General features: G+C 40.3%; 2 protein-coding genes across 8 annotated transcripts in view; both read left to right on the forward strand.

The window, feature by feature from the left end:
- Nucleotides 1-9,683, forward strand: part of zc3h14 (zinc finger CCCH-type containing 14) — a 61,410-nt gene extending 51,727 nt beyond the window's left edge. For 2 of the 5 annotated variants that reach the window (XM_077511094.1, XM_077511093.1), the window contains 16 exons: nucleotides 2,970-3,012; nucleotides 3,866-3,980; nucleotides 4,056-4,096; nucleotides 4,220-4,343; nucleotides 5,203-5,515; nucleotides 5,779-5,948; nucleotides 6,034-6,134; nucleotides 6,201-6,356; nucleotides 7,303-7,377; nucleotides 7,620-7,752; nucleotides 7,848-8,062; nucleotides 8,351-8,489; nucleotides 8,582-8,721; nucleotides 8,793-8,881; nucleotides 8,971-9,077; nucleotides 9,477-9,683. In XM_077511094.1, coding sequence (XP_077367220.1) covers nucleotides 2,970-3,012; nucleotides 3,866-3,980; nucleotides 4,056-4,096; nucleotides 4,220-4,343; nucleotides 5,203-5,515; nucleotides 5,779-5,948; nucleotides 6,034-6,134; nucleotides 6,201-6,356; nucleotides 7,303-7,377; nucleotides 7,620-7,752; nucleotides 7,848-8,062; nucleotides 8,351-8,489; nucleotides 8,582-8,721; nucleotides 8,793-8,881; nucleotides 8,971-9,077; nucleotides 9,477-9,480 — 1,965 coding nt within the window. In that variant the 3' untranslated portion in view covers nucleotides 9,481-9,683. Of the gene's footprint in view, nucleotides 1-2,572; nucleotides 2,744-2,969; nucleotides 3,013-3,865; nucleotides 3,981-4,055; nucleotides 4,097-4,219; nucleotides 4,344-5,202; nucleotides 5,516-5,778; nucleotides 5,949-6,033; nucleotides 6,135-6,200; nucleotides 6,357-7,302; nucleotides 7,378-7,619; nucleotides 7,753-7,847; nucleotides 8,063-8,350; nucleotides 8,490-8,581; nucleotides 8,722-8,792; nucleotides 8,882-8,970; nucleotides 9,078-9,476 lie in introns of those variants that run through there. The other 3 variants (XM_077511096.1, XM_077511097.1, XM_077511095.1) reach the window with 3 other exon arrangements.
- A 365-nt stretch (nucleotides 9,684-10,048) lies between these two features.
- On the forward strand, nucleotides 10,049-20,497 carry batf (basic leucine zipper transcription factor, ATF-like). 3 transcript variants are annotated; one of them, XM_077511104.1, is made up of 5 exons: nucleotides 10,176-10,294; nucleotides 12,299-12,394; nucleotides 12,500-12,609; nucleotides 14,292-14,396; nucleotides 19,559-20,497. In XM_077511104.1, exons 3-5 carry the CDS (start codon nucleotides 12,547-12,549, stop codon nucleotides 19,781-19,783), a joined length of 393 nt encoding a protein of 130 aa, XP_077367230.1. In that variant the 5' UTR covers nucleotides 10,176-10,294; nucleotides 12,299-12,394; nucleotides 12,500-12,546; the 3' UTR covers nucleotides 19,784-20,497. The 3 variants fall into 3 exon arrangements, with proteins under 3 accessions (XP_077367229.1, XP_077367230.1, XP_077367231.1); XM_077511103.1 differs by having other exon boundaries at nucleotides 10,049-10,294; nucleotides 12,299-12,609; XM_077511105.1 differs by having other exon boundaries at nucleotides 12,299-12,605.
- Nucleotides 20,498-20,734: the final 237 nt, after the last annotated feature.

Below are 20,734 nucleotides of genomic sequence, written 5' to 3' on the forward strand. Positions count from 1 at the left end.
TTATACTCTGCTGCAACCTGTTGGCCATTTTTTTGAATAACTACCATTGTTTTACGCCACCTCTTCATTTCAGAAGCTCCATCAAAGCCTTCTGTATGCTCGTGCGTTAAAAACACAAATAACGTGTAAATACGTTTTTGGGATTGAAGGACAAAGTATTAAAAACCGTGTTCACAAGTTTGTGGGTTTGAATGAGTTAAGATGGATGTCAACTCAGACTTAAAAAAAAATAAAAAATCAGTTCTCCACATTCTTTTGTCTTTCTCGCCATGACGTGCGCAGACTTACAGCAAACGATGAGGCGCTCTAAAGTGGCCATGTTAGTGGACAATCCGAAAGGAAGATGCGTTTTTGGGGTGTAAACATAGCTAGCCGGATAACCGCTGATGTAAACGAAGGCGCAAAGATTTATTTTTATTTAGTGGGGGAGGGGCCAATATTGTGTCGTTTTAGCCACACCCAAAACAAAATCTGTAAAACTGAAATGGCGAAAACCAGTTGAACGCAAAATGGCTACAATCATCCATATTCAAGCTTGCTGGAACCGAATGGAAGGTTTTTTTTGTTTGTTTTTTTTTGCATATCAGTTGAAATGAAGGCGATGAGGTCATCAGCATGAGTGATAAACTGGCCCAGCGTGGCTCGTCTGGTTCTTTTGGACCCCCAACCTCCCCTCCTCAAATGAAAAGAAAGCGCCGGAAAAGAAAAGACGCGGGCATCCCGCTAGCACGTTAATTAAAGCCAAACGGACGCAAAAGCTTGCATCAGAACACAATCGCGCACGCCGTCCTTACAAGATTAAAACTAGCCTGGTGTGCCACCAAAATCATTTGGCGCTGAGTCCACCCCTGCCCCCCACCCCCCTTTTTTTTTAATTATTATTAATCTTTCAATAAATAATGAGAATACAGGATAGCATTGGACAAAAGTTGGCAAAATCCATTCATGATGAAATGAAGCTTAACTCTGTCAAGTGCGCAACATTTTGTTGAGAAACTTTCTTGTTTTACTTCATGGGAAGTTTTTGTAAAAATACATATAAAATACATAAATAAATGTTAGTCAAAAAAAAAAAAAAAAATGTGTTATAATGAATATAAAACCTGTAGCAATGTTTTTTGCAGATCTGAAAAATAAAAATAGTATTTCTAAAATAAATTCAAAATGATAGCATTAATACGAAAAACATTGCAAAAAAAAAATCACAATTAAAATAGTTAAATATAATGAAATTGTTCATCTAAAATCATACACATGTTAAAATGTAGGCTAATATTAATAGTATGTTTTTAAGAATAAATATTATTTGACTAGGACACTTTTGCAAAGGAGATTTTCAATCTAAATTTGTATTTATTTATGTTTTACCCCTGGCTAAATAATCTTTTTTTTTTTTCTTTTTTTTTCGGGTGTCATTGTCATAATCGTTTTCTTTTTTTTCTTTCTCTCTTTTTTTTTTGCTCATAAAATGCAATGTTTTATGTGACATTATCCTGAGCTCACATTGCAAAAAAAAAAAAAAAAAAAAAAAAACTATCATCAAATAAAAAGGTGGCAGATGCACCTCAAGTGTAAAAATGTCACACAGCTGCAGATGCTTCATTCAAACGTGGGTGTCACCTCGTTTCCTGCGATTATCTGATGACCTCTGACCTCTGCTGCCTTCGGAACGCCGCCTACCTTTTACGTGCACGTCTTTGCAAGTAGCAGGACACTTTGCGGCTTCTTGAGAGACTTTACGGAAGTGGGAGGCTTGATTCACAATGATTGAAAAAGGGGAAGTGGAAAGTTTACGTGGGACTCCTGCACGGTAACATACGTGGAATAATGAGTGCAGCTGGATTTTGCAAATGACATTTCTCAGAAGCTGATATTCATATACGTCATACGCTAAGTCAAATCATGTGCGTCAACTTCATGATTCGTGCTCAAATCTCGACCAACATTTTTTATTTATTTTATTTTTTTTAAAGGGCGAGGGGATATTTGTTGTTGTTGTTGTTGTTGTTCTTGGTTTGTTGTACTGCCCCTGAGTGGTGAAAACATGTCACTGCACGTTCAAAACACTTGCTTCTACACTGACAGTCAAACTGAAAGAAGTCATTTTCTTAAAAAAAAAAAAAAAAAAAAAAGAATAAAAATCGTCAGAAAAGTAAATATTACCATCAAGTAAAACTGCGTCCTGACTTGCTGAATTGCTGCTTTCGTTTCTTCCATCATGGTGACTCTTAACAAAAAAATAAATAAAACATGGATATTATTAATAACACTGGGAAGTCCATTAATCTGTCAATTTACAATTTACATGACATATTTCTACAGGGCTAACAAAGTGTCATTCGACAGTACAGCAGCACATGACTGCAACAACAATCATTTTAATTTGTATTTCCTCAAACGTGGTTATTGTTTACCAGACAGTGCATGAGATCATCATCAATAAGTTAACTGAAGCAGCAATTCCCTGAAATGACCCCCACGTTTGGATTTCATTGTTTCTTCTGCCATCTTGTGGCTAGTATGAGAAGTACAGCGCACAATCGTGTGGTTTCTGTCGTGCCATTGGGCCCTTGCCGACTCCCGTCGCCGATCACGTGACTCTCTTTGACTTTACCTCTATGCTACCGTAGTAGCGCTTAGCGGTTGCAGCTAGCTGCTTGCTACAAATTCATTACGTCCGCGTCCACTTTACGTCGAAGGTGCAGTTATGGAGATTGGGGCTGAAATCAGCAAGAAAATAAGAGTGAGTAGCGTTTACGCACGGAGCGAGTTGACGCGGAAATGGAAGATTTTACGCGGATAATTGCGCTCGCTAAAACTGCGGCTAGCTCGCCGCATTGGCGAGCAAAAAAATGGCACCACGGTGTTCAATGACAAATGTTCCTTGTGTTTACCAACAAACACGAGTCACCACAGTAGAGGAAGGATTGAACTGTTGTGTTGTGTTGTGCTGTGCTACTGTTTTGCAGGCGGCTATAAAAGGCAAGCTTCAAGAGCTCGGTGCATACATTGGTAAGTAGTCGTGCAACGGGTCTCTGTTTACGACGTTCCCATGGCGAAATGTGTGCGTAGGTCGAGGCGGCACCATAAATTTACGATTAAAACTGTTGGACGTTGTCATATTAGTATGAAAACATTATTTTTTGTTGTTGTTTCGCGACTATCTTCGGTTTGAGGAAGTTAAGAGCAAGAAAGAACACGTATTATTTAAAGAAGTAGCCTTTGGAACCATGTTTATGTTGACATCATATTTTTGTGTTTATGTTTTACCCAACATGCTGAAGAGCATTTACGATGATTAAATACTGAAAGTGTAGATATCACTTGGAAAACGGAAATTTAGTGTAACATGGCAATGCTGTTTGTGTTTCTTTGATGTTGCAGTAAAGTTTGTGATCTCAACCTGCTGTATTGATGTAATAAAGGTTCATTTATTTATGTTTTAATATCTTTAGAATCAAAACCCATCAGAACAAGGGAAACAGATTAGTTCATGGCCTGAGATGGATTGATTCTACTTGCATTCATTTTCAAATTGCTTGCGTTCACAAACTGTGGAGCAACAAATTACGTTTGTGAACGTCCAACATGAAATACTAATGCCACCTAGTGGAAGAAATGTTTCTCATTCCTTTTAACTCTATACTATTTATTTTTCAAGTAAAATAACTGAATAACGTATGATAAAATTGTAAATAAATGAAATATGCAATTAATTTGCACTAAACCATGATTTAACTATGGAAATCATGTGATTAATTACAATTAAAAAATTGTAATTAACTTCCAGCCCTAATATATAAACGGTATATGCACAAAAAAAAAAAAAAAAGATCAAATCCTGCCTTCGTACTTGCCTTTGCAGACGAGGAGCTCCCAGATTACATCATGGTGATGGTGGCCAACAAGAAAACCTCCCAGCAGATGGCGGACGATCTCTCGCTTTTCCTGGGAAACAACACCATCAAGTTCACCACCTGGTAAGCCGACACAAAATTGTGTGCTTGTCCGTGCGCCTGAATGTCGTTTTAATAACACCCCTTGATTCGTTTGAGGCTGCACGGCGTCCTGGAGAAGTTACGAACCGTCGCAGTGGGTAGGTGGCGCTCTCTTATCTTCGCTTCCTGGAGGCGTGCCATCATTTTTTTTTGTGTCCGTCTGGGATACCCGAGCGCGGGTTCACGTGCAGTTGACACCATTTGGATCCGTGCATTTGCAGAGCCCGCCTCGGTCGGACACGAGCAGTCGTCAATCAGCAGCACGCCTGCCGCCAGGATGGAAGACAACAAGTCCAACTTGCGCTCCGATAGGACGGAATCACGGAGCTCCGCCCACGAAAACAGGTGACCAACAAATAGCAAATGTTTGCAGCGGTAACTTGACGGAAGATTTTGAGCTGCTGTCGGCCACAAATCGCGCCCAGACGCTTCAACGCCTGACCAACCAGCTAATGGCGCCTGTAGATGGCGCCGTATTTATTTATTTATTTTTTTAGATTTTTGCTTTTGATTTTTGGATATTTTACGGCTACTTTTTGGAAAAAAAATTGCAAGCCTTTGATCATTTTTTTTTTTTTAATTTATGTTTTACTTTTTTTTGACAAGTTTGTGTACACTTTGTTATTTTTCAGGATTTCTTCTATAGTTATTTTTTTTAAGTTTTTTTTTTTTTTAATACATTTTCTAACTTTTTTGGGTAAGTTTGTGAACACTATTTTCCAGGATTTCTTCTATAGTTGTTTTTTAAAACATTTTCTTATCTGCTTTTTAAAAAAAAAAACAAACAAACATTTTCTGACCTTTTTGTGTTTTTGTTTTTGTTTTTTTTAGTAATTTTGTGCCAAATTTTATGATAATTTTCTGGAGTTCTTTTGTTTTTGAACATTTTATTGCTACTTTTTGAACATTTAATATTCTCCTTTTTCTTTTTTATTGAATTCTCTGACATTTTTTGCAATTTTATGGTCATTTAATGGTAATATTCTGCTTTTCCTCTTCCTTTTTTTGGACATTTTAATTTTCAAAACCTTTTTTATCTACCTATCGTCTCCCTTTTGTCTGACAACTTAAAAATTTGGACTCTGCCAACTTTTTAATATATATATATTTTTTTTTTAATTTTTTAGAGAGCCACAGGGGGAAAAAAAAAAAGGTCTGGAACAGGTTGAAGTCATTTTGCTAACGATGGCGATCTTGTTTTCAGGAGGGCCAGCGTGGAGAAGGGCTCGTCCCGCCTGACGTCCGCCGTCAAGCCCCTCATGGAGCTCCTCCCGTCCGAGGCGGTCATCGACATCAAGCCGGAGATGGACGACGACTTCGGCGAGGATCCCGCCGAGACGCCCGCCGCCCAGAGGGGAGCTCGTGCCGCCGCGGCCGGCCGACCTTCCGTGGAGCTGTACAGGCCGGGCCACAGCAAGCTGAGCAACGCGGCACGTTCGGCAGACGGTTCCGCACACGGGAGGCATCAACAAGAGGGCGGCAGGAGCGGCAGAAGCTCCAGAGGCGGCTCCGGCAAGGTCAGAATTCTGCAGAAATCTTCAGCATTAATTGTCGTGTTTCAAAGAATTGTATTTGTCATCGCAAACATTCCAAAACGTTGGTGCATGGAGCAAATGTTGCTTTTTCACCAGGGTTCCTAAAAAGGTAGAAAACTATCGCAAAAGGTTCTTGTTGCGACAGGAAAAACGGTTTCAAGAAATAAATGCCTTACCTCTATAATAGCCAACTTCTATTTTATAGCGGTGATTAATCGTGACGGCTTGTTTCCTGCGCTCTTCAGGACGAGTGGTCACGGAAGCGCAAGGCACCCGTCGTGAGCTCGGTGGTGCGAGTGAGCCGCGACTCGGACGAGGAAAGCGACGACGTGGACGAGGAGGACGACGAGGACGCAAGCTACGGCGGCCGAGGCCCGTCCAGTCGGGTCCTGCTCCCGACCAAACCCGAGCGAAGGTCGGTCTGCTTTTCGGGAGATTTCTCTCAAATTAGAAATTAAATTTAAAAAAAGAGGGATTCTTCCCTGTGGCGTTTGTTTCAGGCCGTCCCTCCCGCCGGCCAAGCAGGCCAACCGGAATCTGATCCTCAAGGCCATCTCGGAGGCGCAGGACTCCATCAGCAAGACCACAAGCTTCCCGATACGTACGTCCGACCGTCCGTCCGCTCACGTGTTGCCACGCGTCGATGCCAACCGGCGTCTCCCCGCAGTGCCGCAGAGGCAGACGGTCCCCGTGGCCCCTCGGGCCCGCTCGGCCAGGGACGACGAGATGACGGCGGCCGTCCAGCTGGTGCAGAGGCACCTGCACGAGGCGCGTCCCCGGGGACCGTCGTACGCGCCCGAAGAGCAGCTCGCCGCGGCTCTCGGTATGCCGCAAACACCACCGCCACCGATCTGAATATAGCACTGGATAGCCGCGAGGCCAAGACAAGAAGTCGCGAGGCCGCCATATTGCTCCTCCCAAGAAATGTTTCTCGGCATACGATTGTATCTACAGTATCGAAATTGGAGGATATTTGAGACAATACTTAGTCGAAACAGCAGGATTTATGAGTTTAAATTTATTATACAAGACATTTTGCAACTTGTCTTAAATACACGTATAAATTCAACAAAAGATGCGTCTGCCAAATCTAATATTGGGCTCGAAGGAGCTGAGTAAGAAAAGATAAAGGGGCTCTTCAAAGCGGCACATACCGTCCACATGTTAATTTTTATTTTGTTTTATTTTATATATTTTTTACTTGTTAAAAAATAGTGACCTCCCCCAGCACAAACCCCATCTCCAGTAGTCTCCTCGCAAGGTGGGAGGAGGAAGATGGCCGCCCTCTGACTTCAATGGCTTGCACTGGCGTGTATCGGCTATGGGGTGTGGCGCCATCTTGTGGCAACTTGCAGTGCATCTGGCATTCATTTAGATTATTTTTATTTATTTTTAAACCAAATGCATTTTGTTGCTCTGTAGAGGATGACAGATTTTTTTTTTAGATATATGTGATATACAGTACTGTGCAAAAAACAAAACAAACAAACACATTTTTATGAGCCTTTTTTCACAGTACTTGTAAAAGGCAAAAACTAACTAATTTTATTTCATTCCATCCAACTTGGTAGTGAACTGGATAATTGTGCAATTTGATTTTAGCTATAAGTTTGACAGTCAATATGAGACCGTTGGAACTGTTTAACTCTACAATCCTGTTGCTAGCGCCAACCTTTTGCCCATCCTCCATTTTGAAGGGGAAAAAAAATCATCGTAAAGATGCTACCTACATTGTAGACTAAAAGAAAGTCAATCGTGTTTGCAATCAGCTCCCGCCAGATCTGCGGCCTCGGATGCGCCGTCCGACCTTCAACAGCGCAACGATGGAGACCAGCCTGACGACCGTGAGTTATTATTTTTCACATAAATAAACTGTAATGCCAGTAATATGGCCACGGACGCGCATATGAATGGACGAATAATGCTGCTTTACTCGCCACGGGCGGCCATCTTACGTTGCCACTCGCTAAGCCCGTCTAGCTTGAACACGTTGACTTCTCTACGACATTTTCATGTTGTCTGGCGTTACGCCAAAGGTGCGAACGTGAACTTGACGCGAGTTTCAGCTGTTGTGCTTCGCGTGCAGCGAGCGGCGCGACGAAGCAGTTCGACACGCGCTCCTTCATCGTGAGTCGGCCGCAGCTGGACGGAAACGCAAGTCGGCAGCTGCATGGCAAGCAGAGAGACGAGCGCGCTTTACCTCGCACCGTGCAGGCCAGGTGTGCGCACCTGCATCAACGTGGACATAGATAGACTCCTATTTCTTGGCATTTGTAACCAGGTTTCTTTTCTTTTCTTTTTTTTTTTCTGCCAGCAAGGAGAAGGAAAACACGGCCAGTCCCAAGTTCATCGTGACGCTGGAGGGCGTCCCGAGCCCGCTGGGGGACCTGGCGGAGTCCGAAATGGAGCTGGACGACGTCAGGCCGCCTTCCAAGAGCGCCAAGTCCAAAGTCGGCGCCCTTCAAAGGCTGCATTGGGGCCCGGCGCCGCTCGGGGGGCTCGAAATGCACCCGATGGACACTTCATTAGGTACACAGAACAAAAAAAAACAAATGAAATTGACCATATTTGGACATAGATTTCCAGGAAGTGTTTTTATAGTGTTTCAAATAATTTTGTCTTTAATATTTTTTAATGTTTAAACATTTCTTGTTTTGTACCAATAATGCACTCTGGAAAAAAAATATAATTGAAAGGGAAAAAAAATATGATCTGATATGTTCATCAGAAGTGTACATTGTGTAACCATTAGTGTAATTGGATGGAACCGCAAATATAAGCACCATTTTTGTTTTTCCTTCATGTGTCTTTGAGCAGAGGACGCGATGGACACGGAAATGTTTGACGTGGACTCGGTGCCTTCCAAGAAGCAGAAAGTGATGGAGCGCTGCAAGTTCTGGCCGGTGTGCAAGAGCGGAGACGAGTGTCCCTATCATCACCCCACCAGGACGTGCAAGTGAGGACAAAACGGGCGAAACCTTCCACACACCCCAAAATGGAAATCGGAGACAGAAAAACCAAAAAACTGATGCTCGGTTTGTGCCGCAGGACGTTCCCCACGTGCAAGTTTGGCGACAAATGCCTCTTCGTCCACCCCAACTGTAAATACGACGCCCGCTGCAGCAAGCCCGACTGCCCCTACACGCACGTGAGCCGCAGGGGCGCCGTGGCCCCGCCCCCAAGGCCAGGTGCCCGCCCCTGAACGTGACGCGACAACCCGCCCGCCAACCTTTCTAACCGTTCTTCATTTTTATTTTAACAGTGGCGCCACCGGCAGCGCCGACGGTGAGCATGTGCCGCTTCTTCCCGCAATGCAAGAAGATGGACTGCCCCTTTTATCATCCCAAGGTAACAACGTCAATCTCGATAAACAAACGGCCATGTTGAATAAATTGTGTTTATTTTGCGTCCTGCCACGTGTCGACGCCCGGCGGCAGCCGTGTCACTTTGCCGGCCAGTGCAACCGAGACGGCTGCACCTTCTTCCACCCCGCCGCGTCGGTGCCTCCCAGACACGCCCTCAAGTGGACCAAGACGCAGAGCAGGTGAAAAACACTTTTCGAGGAAATCGGCTATGTCCAAATATGGTCATTTTCCGAGTTTTTCCACAAATCGACACAATTGGTCTATCGCCGCATCTGAGGTTATTTTCAACCATACAGAATAAATCTATTAACTTATAGAAGTGATGTAAAAGTCGTACCTTCACTCATTCAAACCCAAAAACGTGTAAACACGTTTTTTTAAAAATATGTCCTTCACTGCCAAAAACAAGATTGCTGTAATTGCTTCAGTCCAGAAGGAAGTTGGTCACTGTGATTTTTGAAAAGTCGCCATTTTGGAGATGCGAGGATTCCGCCCAACAGCAACGATGTGCTTGAAAGTCACTTGAAGCTTCAACAGGTGTGTCTAAATGTTCTTTTTTTTTTTTTTCTCCCTCCCAGCTAATGAAGTCTTGACTCAGCAAACTGCAGATCTCCCGGCAACACCTGGGATGGATTTGTTGTTGTTAATTTTCCTTTAAAAAAAAAAAAAAAAAAAAGTGTTTTGTAAGATGCCGGGCATTCTTTTTTTTTTTTTTGTTTCCTCACCAAAGCTTGTCAGGCCATTAAAATGTTCAATGCAAAGAAAACAACCGTTTTCTTAACTCACTTCAGTTTGTGCTTGTTTCTGTTTTGTCGCGTACGAACGTACTGCAATGTTGGTTTTCGGGATGTTTCTATGTTTCTGAAACTGAAGAATGTTTTAGAAAAAAAAATAGCATTTTTCTGTATTTATTATGCTCAATTTGTAGGAAATACACACACCAGATTTTCTTTTTTTTAATGCCATTTTGTTTTCAGTTAATTTTATAACAATTTGTGTAAGTACAAGAATACTGAATGCCATTTTGTTTTGTGTTTATAAATGTTTTTTTGTATGTGTAGGTACAAGAATTGTAATTAAACAAAAATGTCTTGCAATAAGTTGTAGTGCATTGACATTTCCCTGCAGGTTTGACATTGAAGAACAAGACGACACGTGAGTTGTTGTTCCGATTAATATATAAAGTTAGAACCACAATTAACTAGCATCAACGTGTGCTAATGTCAATCCTAAACTGCTTGTACAGTGCATGAATTGTATTAATTTAAAATGTATGTTGCTGAATATCCTGTCGTTAAACTATTAACTTGATCGACAATCCATTTCAACTCTCTTTGTAGGTTTTTTTTTTTTTTTTTTGGGGACGTTTTGCCGCCTTCTCCGCTACAGTATTGAGGTGAGCTAATCTGCCTAGCAACAAGTATCCAGCAAGCTAAAAAATTAATTATGTTAGTCTTATTGGTGACAATCTTTTTATATTACTGTTGGCAGACATTTTACTGAAACGTTTCCTGTAACGATCCCTTTGGCGTTGCCCAACATCGCCACATTGTGGTCAAACACCGCAATTACACACAACTTAAAAAAAAAAAGAAAAAAAAAGAGCAGCGCAATAGTGGCTGCTGGCCTCCAGAGGTCGCCAAAAATATGTCAAAAATTGTTCAAAATGCTGCGAATACTTTTGTATTCGGTCACTGTCACATTCGAGGCACAAACGGTGCACTTAATTAATGTTAAGATTTCGGAATGGGAGAAACTCTCGTCATGAAGGGACTTCATTAGAAAATTTGAGGCGTGTAACCGTAAGCGCTCTTGTGTGTTTTCCAAATAAGTGGCCCCTTTTGAAAGGGGATTTCCCAACATGTGAGAGTTTTTTTTTTTTTTTTTTAAACGCACTCACACTTTGTCTGAATTTGAGTGTGAAGCGACACAATGAACACCTCGCTTGTGCAAGAAATGAAACTAGATTTTCCAAATTCATTTTGAATCCTTTTTTCTTGTTGTCCAACACTCGATATTTGTATTGCTCCCTTTCGTCATTGTTTGTGTAATCAGCTTTTCTGGAGTATATTGGGAAAAGACTGCCTGCGTCCAAGAAAAAAAAAAAAAAAAAAAAAAATCCCTGTGATGATGGAACATGTTTTTGTGTAGGAGGGCTGTTCTTTCAGCAGCAAAGCTGTTTAGCTCCTGATTTTTTTTTTTTTTTTTTTTTTTTTTTTTTTGGTCGCAAGAATATCGTGTTCTCATTCAGCCAAACGCTACTTGGGTTGTTCGACAGATCAAAAATGATGAACTGATATTAATCGATCTATCGTCAAGTGTAAAAATAGATGTTTAAGAGTTCTAAATGCATGTCAAATAGAGAAATCTGCAGTCTGCCAGTTGCCCGTCACTGTTAGAAACCGTTTGGTGGCTGACACTGCAACAACGAGGCGCTCTAAAGTGGCTGTCAAGTCCGACTTTAGAAAAAAACAACACACAAACAAAAATTAAAATCCCCGCTCCTTGTCCTTGTGATTCCCAGCTTTCTTTGCGTTTGCGTGACGTGCGCACACTCGCAGCCAACAACGAGGCGCTCTAAAGGAGCAACACTGACAGTCTCAATTGTGGCCTGTGATGAAAATAATAGGGCTTGATTTTTTTTAAAAAAAATTTAGGCTGATTCTGATACTTGGTAGAACAAAATTCTGATTAATCCAATTAATCGGCGATTAATCAGAAAAATATATCATGAGTAAGGCAACTTAATTTTTCATCTGTTTTGTAGGGGGGATGTCACAAATATTTTTGGAATTGATTAGCCTATCGATTATGTACTTCTTTTTTAAATTTTATTTGTTTTTTCATTTTTTCCCGTTTTTTTTTGAGAGGAAAAAAGGAGATCATTCACAGACTGTTTGACAACATTACTTGTTTTTTTTTTTTGGTGATGTTTTGAATGTCTTGTGTAAACGCAAAAAAAAAAAAAAATTAAAAATGGAAAGAGCAAATATTGGCATTAATTTGACAGCCTCGAGTTCAGTGAGGCAAACCTGTTTTTGGAACCCAAATGGCCAAAAACTGGACTCCCAATTGCGTGCCAGCTGGAAACCGAACGTGCGCCAGCTTCAGTTTTGTGACGCTCCCTTGAGGCTTTCCTCGAAACATCTCGCTGCTGCCGAGTTTCGGCCGCTCAATTTCATTTTTCATCCATCATTGAGCTTTAACCAGCCAACCGTTTGCACTTTTACAAAAAAAAAAAAAAAAAGAGGAAGGGGAATCTCCGAGCTGGCGCATTCGTGTTATTTTCACAATATTGCAAATGCCCAACCTGAGTATGTACTTTTGTAACGCGAGTGTGCTCATTTTCTGTACTTTTGCAACATTTATCTCTTGTTCACTCTCACGCTTCTTTTACCAGAAACCACATCACAAGCTTTGTCAGAGAAAAGAGAGAGCGAGCGAAAGGAGGAGGAGGAGTGAAAGAAAAGCGGCAAGGACGACTCGCTCGTGTGAAGTGAATTCTCATCAAGCCAAACGCAGCCACAAACTCTCTCCCAGTTGACAACAAAGCAGAAGTTGGACACGGGTTTTTGCTGTTTTTTTTTGTTGTTTTTTTGAGGCTGCCGCCGTTTGCCGCTCGCCATCGTGGTGGTGGTGGTGGCGGCCATGGCTCAGGGCTCCGACAGCAACGACGCGAGCTACAGGTCGCCCTCACCTGCAGGCAGGCAGGTAAGCTTTCCTTTGCTTTGACGTCGGTGGCCAGTCTGGTGCGCTTTTTTTGTTTTTTGGTTTGTTTTTATGACTCGGTCCGACTGGCCTTTGTCGCAGGCAGACGTGTGAATGACACGAGAGATGTCAGGAACACTTTGTGTGGCCTGTGCAAGTGTCACACGAGTCATCCACTTCGCTCCTCTCATACCTTTTTTTTTTTTTTTTTTTTTTTTAAATAATGATGAAAGATAAGAAATAACAAAAAAAAAAATATATATAAAATAGTTATTAATTCTGCGATTGGCTGGCAACCAGTCCAGGGTGTCCCCCGCCTACTGCCCAGAGCCAGCTGAGATAGGCTCCAGCACCCCTCTCGACCCTTGTGACGAATAAGCGGTCAAGAAAATGGATGGTTATTAATTATTATTTTATTTTTATTAAAAAATATATAAAATGGTTATTTTATTTGTATTTAATATTTTATTAAAAATACTATTTATTTTATTATTAATAAAATATTACATTAAAAATAATAAAATAAAAAATAAATTCTTCTTCTTATTATTAAATCAAATAAAAAAATAATAATGCAAAGATCGATCATGTAAATCTTCATTTGAAGCTGCAAGTTTCAAACCCTCACTTATCGGAGCAACTACTCAAAAAAGGACCCAAAAAGCTCTAAAGTTGAACATTCTGGTTGACTTTCAAGTTGTTCAAATTGTGAAAAGTGAATGAATGTAAACAACAATTTAACATGCACAACTTATTGTCAAAACGGTGCAACAAAGTAACTAAATAAAAAAGCAAAAAAAATACTAAATAAATAAATAAAATTTTAAAAATTAATAACTAAATTAATTTTAAAATTTTGATAAATTAAGATTAAATTAATAAATAAATTAAAGAAAAAAGTATTATATTATTAGTATTATTTTGTTTTTCACACTTACACATTTTTAACTGTCATACAAAGTGCAACAAACCACTCAAAATAAAATAACAATAATAAAATGCAAATCTCTGAATCATCACTGAATTGAAGTCAATTTTGGTTAAATGGAAAATTGCAGAAATTTTGGGGACATCCAAGATATTTTATTTCAAAACATTTTTTTTCTCAAATATGTAAAGTGATCTAATAGAACTGTTGCCATCTTTATGAACTGTACACTTTACATTTTTAGTCACATTTAACATTCTTTATGGTCCAACAAACTTAAGTCAAGTAACTGGTTGACTTCCAAGTTGTTCTCGTTTCAAACTTCAAAGTAAATCATCTGAATTGTTTTACTTGCGGCATTTTCTACACGTTTTCCGCTGGCAACGTATTCGAACGTGTTGTGTGCAAAAAAAGTTGCGTTTGAACAAAGCGCCCATTCCAAGCTGACGCCGCCCGGACTGGTCGTCGGCCAGTCGCACAGACGCGCAGACAAACGTGCTTTCATGTCTGAGGGTGTGTCGGGGCTGTTTCGGTAAGGCCGAGGTCACGCCCTGTTTCACGTCCCCCGTAACGGCTCATTTCTGTTTTGACAATTTTGCCGCCTGAGTCGAGTCTCGTCAGCTCGCGTTTCCTCCCCACTTTTTCTTCAAACGCGCTTGTTTGCGTTCCCTCTGATTGGCCGGCGTGCACCTGGCAATTTTGAGAAAAAAAAACCCCCAATTGTGATTGCAATCGTGGAATTGCGTTGTGTGCGCAGAGCTCGTCGGACGACATGAAGAAGGTGATGCGGCGGGAGAAGAATCGCATCGCGGCGCAGAAGAGCCGAATGAGGCAAACGCAGAAGGCCGACAGCCTCCACCTGGTGAGACCACTTGACCGGTGTGTGTTGAGATGCTCTGTCGTTGCCTAGCAACCACAAAAAAAAAAAAAAAAAAGTTTGGGACTGTGATTCGATTTTTCAGGTCCACTGTCAAATTTTCAGACAACTTTTGAACCTTTTTGACATTGTTGAAATTCATCCTCCACACATGACAGAGACATAGGAAATGCATGTCAGAAAATGGTCACGTCATTGTTTTTCAAAGTAAAAGCAGATGTGTGCAAATGTCTTATTTTGATTCCACACACACAAAAAAAATAATAATCTGCCTGCTTTCACGGACGACCGCAGAAAGCAGAGAATATTTCATGTTTGTGAGGCTTAAATTCTGATTTACCAAAAGTATTCGTCAACCAAATTGATCATCAAGTAGAGTAGAGCTGTCAAAATTGAGTGAGTAATCATTATTATCAAAGTAATTGGCAACTAACTTAGTAATTGAGTCATCATAACCGTTTTTTTTTTTTTACATTTAAAATTGTCCAAATCGTCTGATTTCAGCATATCAACAGTAATTTTTCTGATTATCGTCTGTGTTTAATGCAAATAAGACGTTTGCAAACATGTTTTTACTTTGGAAAACAATCACTGAACCAGTAATATTGTACATTTGTATTTTTTTTAACAGCACAAAATAAACACCAATCACTGGTTAATAAACAGTAATCAGGAGGGAAAAATTCTTTTTTTTTAATGCACTTTAATGCAAAATTAAAATGAATCCAATTAATTGATTGAATAATCGATTGTAAACATATTCAATAGTGACTGTATTGCGTACGAGTTAGATGTATTTTCTAATTTCAATTGTTTATTATTGGCTAGTTTAGCATTGTTTGGGTTAGCATAGCTTGCTACAGGTATGACTTGTGGCGGTTGCCAGCCGAAACAACACAAGCTTACAGCTTTAAAAAAATAAAAAAAATAAAAAAATTCTTTTCATTTATCATTCGCGACTTTAGCATTTTTTGTTTGGTACGTCACAATGTTAGCAAAGCTAAAAAGCTATGGAAAGACGCTTTGTTTTCTTTGCATAAAAGCCTGAGCCGATGCTAGCTAGTTAGCTGGCTAGCTAGCTACCTGGCGAGTGTTTTTGTTGTCATTTTTTTAACTTAATGTAATAAATTAAATCCGTGTTTTTGTATACTTTTACCAGTCTTCTTTTACCCAAGTACAAAGTAAATACTTTTGCCACCTCTGCCTTGGGTAGACTTGCAGCTAACTGCCAATCCTAATTAAGCGCTATTGAAAATGGCTATCTGTGTGGTCTTTCCCTGCGGGGGACTCCTTGGAAGTTTCCCTTCCAACTTCACTGTTGCTCAGCACCCAAGTAGCAATTTGTATTATTTTTTTTCCTTTTACATAATGCTACCTGACCATGTGGCGATGTGTCATGGCTTCTGTCGGGCGGCACACTTTGGACGCCGCTCGCCGTGTTTGCGCGAATAAATTAGCACGTGTGGGCATCATCAGCCAGTAAAGCAGCACCTCCCTTGCAAACTGCAACGGAGTGAGAACGAGGGAGGGGGGGGGGGGGGGTTACGCCAGGGTTCCACACTCACTTCACCACTTTTATTCGTCTCAACTGTAGATTTTAGAACAACTTGAGCGTCTTTTATTTCATCATTGGTGTCGAAATGACTCGCTGCCGGTTAAAACTCGAAGTCGACTGATGGCCGATCGCGTGTTTTGGCGCGGACGACACTGAAGGCGACAGGTGGTGGTGGCGGCGGGGGCCGCGCAGCAAACTAGCAAGCGGCGCCTCAAGCGTGTTGCAAATGTTTCACGACAAAACGGGAGCAGTTAGCACGGTCACGAGCAAAAATATGCGAGCCGAGCCCCAAATATCACAAACGCAAACCCGTCTGAAAAAAGGCAGCCGGCTCACGCGAGCTTGACAAACTGCTTCAGTCGTTAGCATCCTCTGTCAATTAGCGAATGAGACGAATGGCAAATATCATTTTTATACTGGAGTGTCTGCGTAGATGATAAAATGAGAGGTAGCGAGTCTTGTTAGCTTGGGAGGCTGAAGGCAAAAAACTATCACAACATTAGCATTGACTACAAAAAAATGAAAGTTTCTTGTGTTGTTTTTTTTCTGCTGTTAGGACGTTACAGCTACTCGCTCTCACCCCCTTGAGGTGACATTGTGAGCACATAAGATGCAATGCTAAAGGACAAAAAATAAAAATCCAGGAGAATTTTTTTGGGCAAAAAAAAATAAAAATAATAATAATAATAATAAAATGCATAAAATAATAATAAATAAAGTAATAATAAAAATACTAATATAATAAATCAATTAAATAATAATATCAAACTATAAAAACTCTATTAATGTTAAAAGTAAAATGGATGCAGAGTGGACAAAATCCATTCCAAAAAATAACCAGAGTTCAACATGCTCATGAGAAAGAAAAGAAATTAAAAAATATATATATATATATATACATGTAAATGTAAAAAAAAATATCATGCAATTAAATTTGAAAGACAAAATATAATAAATGACAAAAAAAAATGTCAATGATAAAAAAAAAAATGAATGAATGAATAAATAATACATCCATCCATTTTCTGAACCGCTTGCTCCTCACAAGGGTCTCGGGGGAGTGCTGGAGCCTATCCCAGCTGGCTATGGGCAGTAGGCAGGGTACACCCTGAACCGGTTGCCAGCCAATCGCAGTAAATAAATAATGAAAAACATAATTTTAGCAACATATAAGGAGCAACAATTCTAATGTCAATAAATAAAAATAATAATAAAAAATACAACAGAATTGCTGTTGGAATTGCACTTTTTAAAATCAATTAAGCATTAAATTTTTACTCTACATTGATATTTGGCTAAAACCAAGAAAACGTGCATTTTATTATTTTATACATATTATTGTTATAATGTATTTATTTTCTTCCAAGATGTCCTTTTTTCAATGTAGCACACTAGATGATATGTTGTTTTAACTCTTGAGCATGAAAAGGGAGTGGGCTGCTGCGGTTTGACTTGACCCCCCCCCCCCTTTGATAAAGAGGAAAGCGTATTTTCCCTCCGAGTGACGCCGCAGCGATTTCCCGCCAGCAAACCTCGTAGTATTTCCTTTTGAAGGAGGGCGCCACGGGGCCGCCCGCCCGCAGGGGAGGCGACAGGGCAGCGAAGCCACTTCTTGTAAAGGCGGCCGCGGCGCGGCGAGCTGATGTGACGCATTCGCCGGGGATTTGCCCGCAGTTCAGACGAGCGAGAAATAAACGTTGGTGTGATGATGACCTTTATTTTTTTTATTTTATTTTTTTGTACTATGACCTCAGTGGAAAATTTCTCCCACTCGGCAAGCTCTTTGCTCTACTTGCTTGACATCAAAGTGGCCTCACATGCTCTTGTTGTGGGAAATGTGCAAATGTGGGGTAATTTTTCACCTTTTGAAAATGATGCAAAAAGGAAAAAACAAAAAAACAGCAAAAGGGTAATCAAATGCAATGTCATGTGAAAAAGATGAAAAATATGTAAAATGATCCAATCCAAAAGGAGTCTTTAAAATAAAAATAATTTTTAAAAAATCTGCAGTTCTCTGTTTTGATTGACCCTGTTATTAATTAAATTTAGCAATATGTCCCCCCCAAGACGTGACTGCATATTACTGATTGAATATATCAGGCATACTCTAAAATACAAATCTTATAAAGGAACGTATATATATATTTTTCCCCAATGAGTCAAAAGTTCATTAATTGAATGCAACAAAAAATAGGGAATAAAATAAACTATCATTTCTGTTTAAAAAAAATTAAAATCAAGTTTAGATAATAATATTTATTAATAATCCAAATTAAATCGATCACAAGCTGTCCTAAGAAAACTTATTTTATTTTTAAATATAAACATACAACCGCAACAAGGAAGGAAGTGTGTAGTGTGGATTCACATGTGAAGGTGGTTTTCAAAGATTAAAAAAATAAATAAAAAAAATAAATCAGATTGCTAAGTAAAACTAAAAATAGGACAAACAATGACAAGAATAAAATAAGATCACTTCCAAATAATATCGATCAAGAACGTTCTTATGTTAGCAACATTTACACTGTTAACAAAGAATTTCCTGTCCATAGCTTTTATTCTGAAAGATGAAGCACACCGGAAGTGGTGAACTTCCGGGCGTGGAAGTAGCTGACTAAATTTCAATGCGTTCTGGTGTGTTTAAAAAAAGAAAAGAACAAAAAAAAAGTAATGGCTAATGCTAAAAGGAAATGTTTTTGTTACGTTACACATCAACTGACTTGCAAGTTTGTTTTGCATCTTTCCTTGTTCTTGCGCCAAAACGGGACAACTCGTAACGCAGAAGAAAAACCCATTCAGATTTAAATCTTATAGCAAGATTCCACAAGATGGCGCCAAAGTAAAATAAAAACATCTATGCAGCGGTTCACTGCACTGTTAATTTCTTCCTTTGCCAATTGGCTGGGTCAAATCAAAAAAGGTTCGACTTTTTTTTATTATTTTTATTTTTTTTATATATAAGGCCGTGTGATGTGCACTGTAGATATCAAACATTTCTGCCGGTTGATAAATGTTGTAAAAAGGTTGTAAATGGCATGTCTCAATAAAAGTCTTCTTTTTCTTATCAGGACAGTTATTGTGGTCATAGGCGTCGCTTCTTCACTGATAACAGGAAGTGTGTGTGTGTGCATGTGCAGATAACGGATCCATCTGTCACTTCTGGTGCCACGAAATGTGCAGAGGGTTGCAAAATTTGGTGGAGACTTTCCATGACAATTTCTGGGGGAAAAAAAAACAAGAATGAATCAGGAATTATAACATTGGCTCCTAACAGGCTGTTTAAATAAACCGTATTTGTGTCAAATATAGATGAGCATAATAATTCTGACTAAAATGACCACATTCCATCAGACGGTGTTCCACAAGGTTCTATACAAGGGCCACAAGTTATTTATTTATTTTTTTGCATTACACTTTATGTAAATTTCACAATTGCTTGCCCTTACTGTATTAAATGTGGCGTTCCACAAGGCTCAATAAAAGGTCCACTACACATGTCCGAATTGTAATATTTCCGGAAATTTCCACTCCATTTTCCAGCCCTAAACACAAACAGGACCAACCTTCTGCTTTTAATTCGCCCCCCCCGCAGGAGAGCGAGAGCCTGGAGAAGGAGAACGCGGCACTGAGGAAGGAGGTGAAGCAGCTGACGGAGGAGGCCAAGTACCTGTCGTCGGTGCTGAGCAGCCACGAGCCGCAGTGCACGGGCCTCACCCCCACCAGCCCGGACCTCCCATACCCGCCTCACCACCGCCACCACCACGCCGCCTACCACCACCACCACCAGCACATCGCCGTGCCACACTACCAGCACTGACCCCCATCCGCCCCCCGAGGATCACCATCACGTCACGTCAGCACCCTTGAGAACTGTTTATTCCACAAACGCTCGCAAAGTTACGTACATCTGAACGACCCCAAAATGGCCAGGAAGTGGTGGTTGTAAACTGCAGTCTGAGATTCGGATGGGTGTTCCACAAGGCTCGATACAAGGTCCACAGATTTTGACATGCTACACTTGTGTGCTCTTACAAAAGCAAGTGTGGTGTTCCACAAGGCTCAATACTAAGTCCACTTTACATAAATGTCCAATTTTTACTGGTCATTCTTGTTGGAAATCTGGGTAAGATTCAAGTTAATGCAGGTTAAATGCCGGTTTTCCGCTCCGATGCGTAAATCTCGCCGGCTCGCTCGTGTAAAAAGAAGAGGCTGATGCTGCCAATGATAATGTGCAGGTGTGCCTATATTTTATGTGCTCCGTTTATACGCCAACTCTGACGATCCACCAAACAGTCTTTGTTTACACTGCGAGGATTCATTTGTGAATTGCTTTTTGTTTCTTTAGGGTTACAAAGCCTTTGTTACTTTTTTTTTTTTTTTTTTGCTGTGTAAATGTAGACCTCAAAAGCTCAGGAGATTTTTTTGTTTTTTTTTTGTTTTTGTGTGTGACCAATTTGATTGTTTGACAAAGCGAATGTAAAGTCGAGCCAAAGTTTGACAAAGGGAGATATTTATTAAATGTTGGAATGCCTTAGCTGTCCTTCCTTCATCCTTGCTTTGAGTCCAGATTTGCTCCCTTCCTATCATGGCTCAGTTCCATTATTTCTTTCTTACATCTTATCAGTCATTTCTGCCTTACTTCCTTTCTCTCTTCTTTCTTTGTTAATTTTTGCCTTCCTTCTTTCCTTTCATGCCATTTTCTCTCCTTTTCTAAAGTTAATTTTACTTTTGTCTCGCTATTTTCGTGTGTCTGACAAACGTGCAGTAC

Source organism: Festucalex cinctus, chromosome 21 (genome assembly GCF_051991245.1).
Source record: "Festucalex cinctus isolate MCC-2025b chromosome 21, RoL_Fcin_1.0, whole genome shotgun sequence".
NCBI classification, from domain to species: domain Eukaryota; kingdom Metazoa; phylum Chordata; class Actinopteri; order Syngnathiformes; family Syngnathidae; genus Festucalex; species Festucalex cinctus.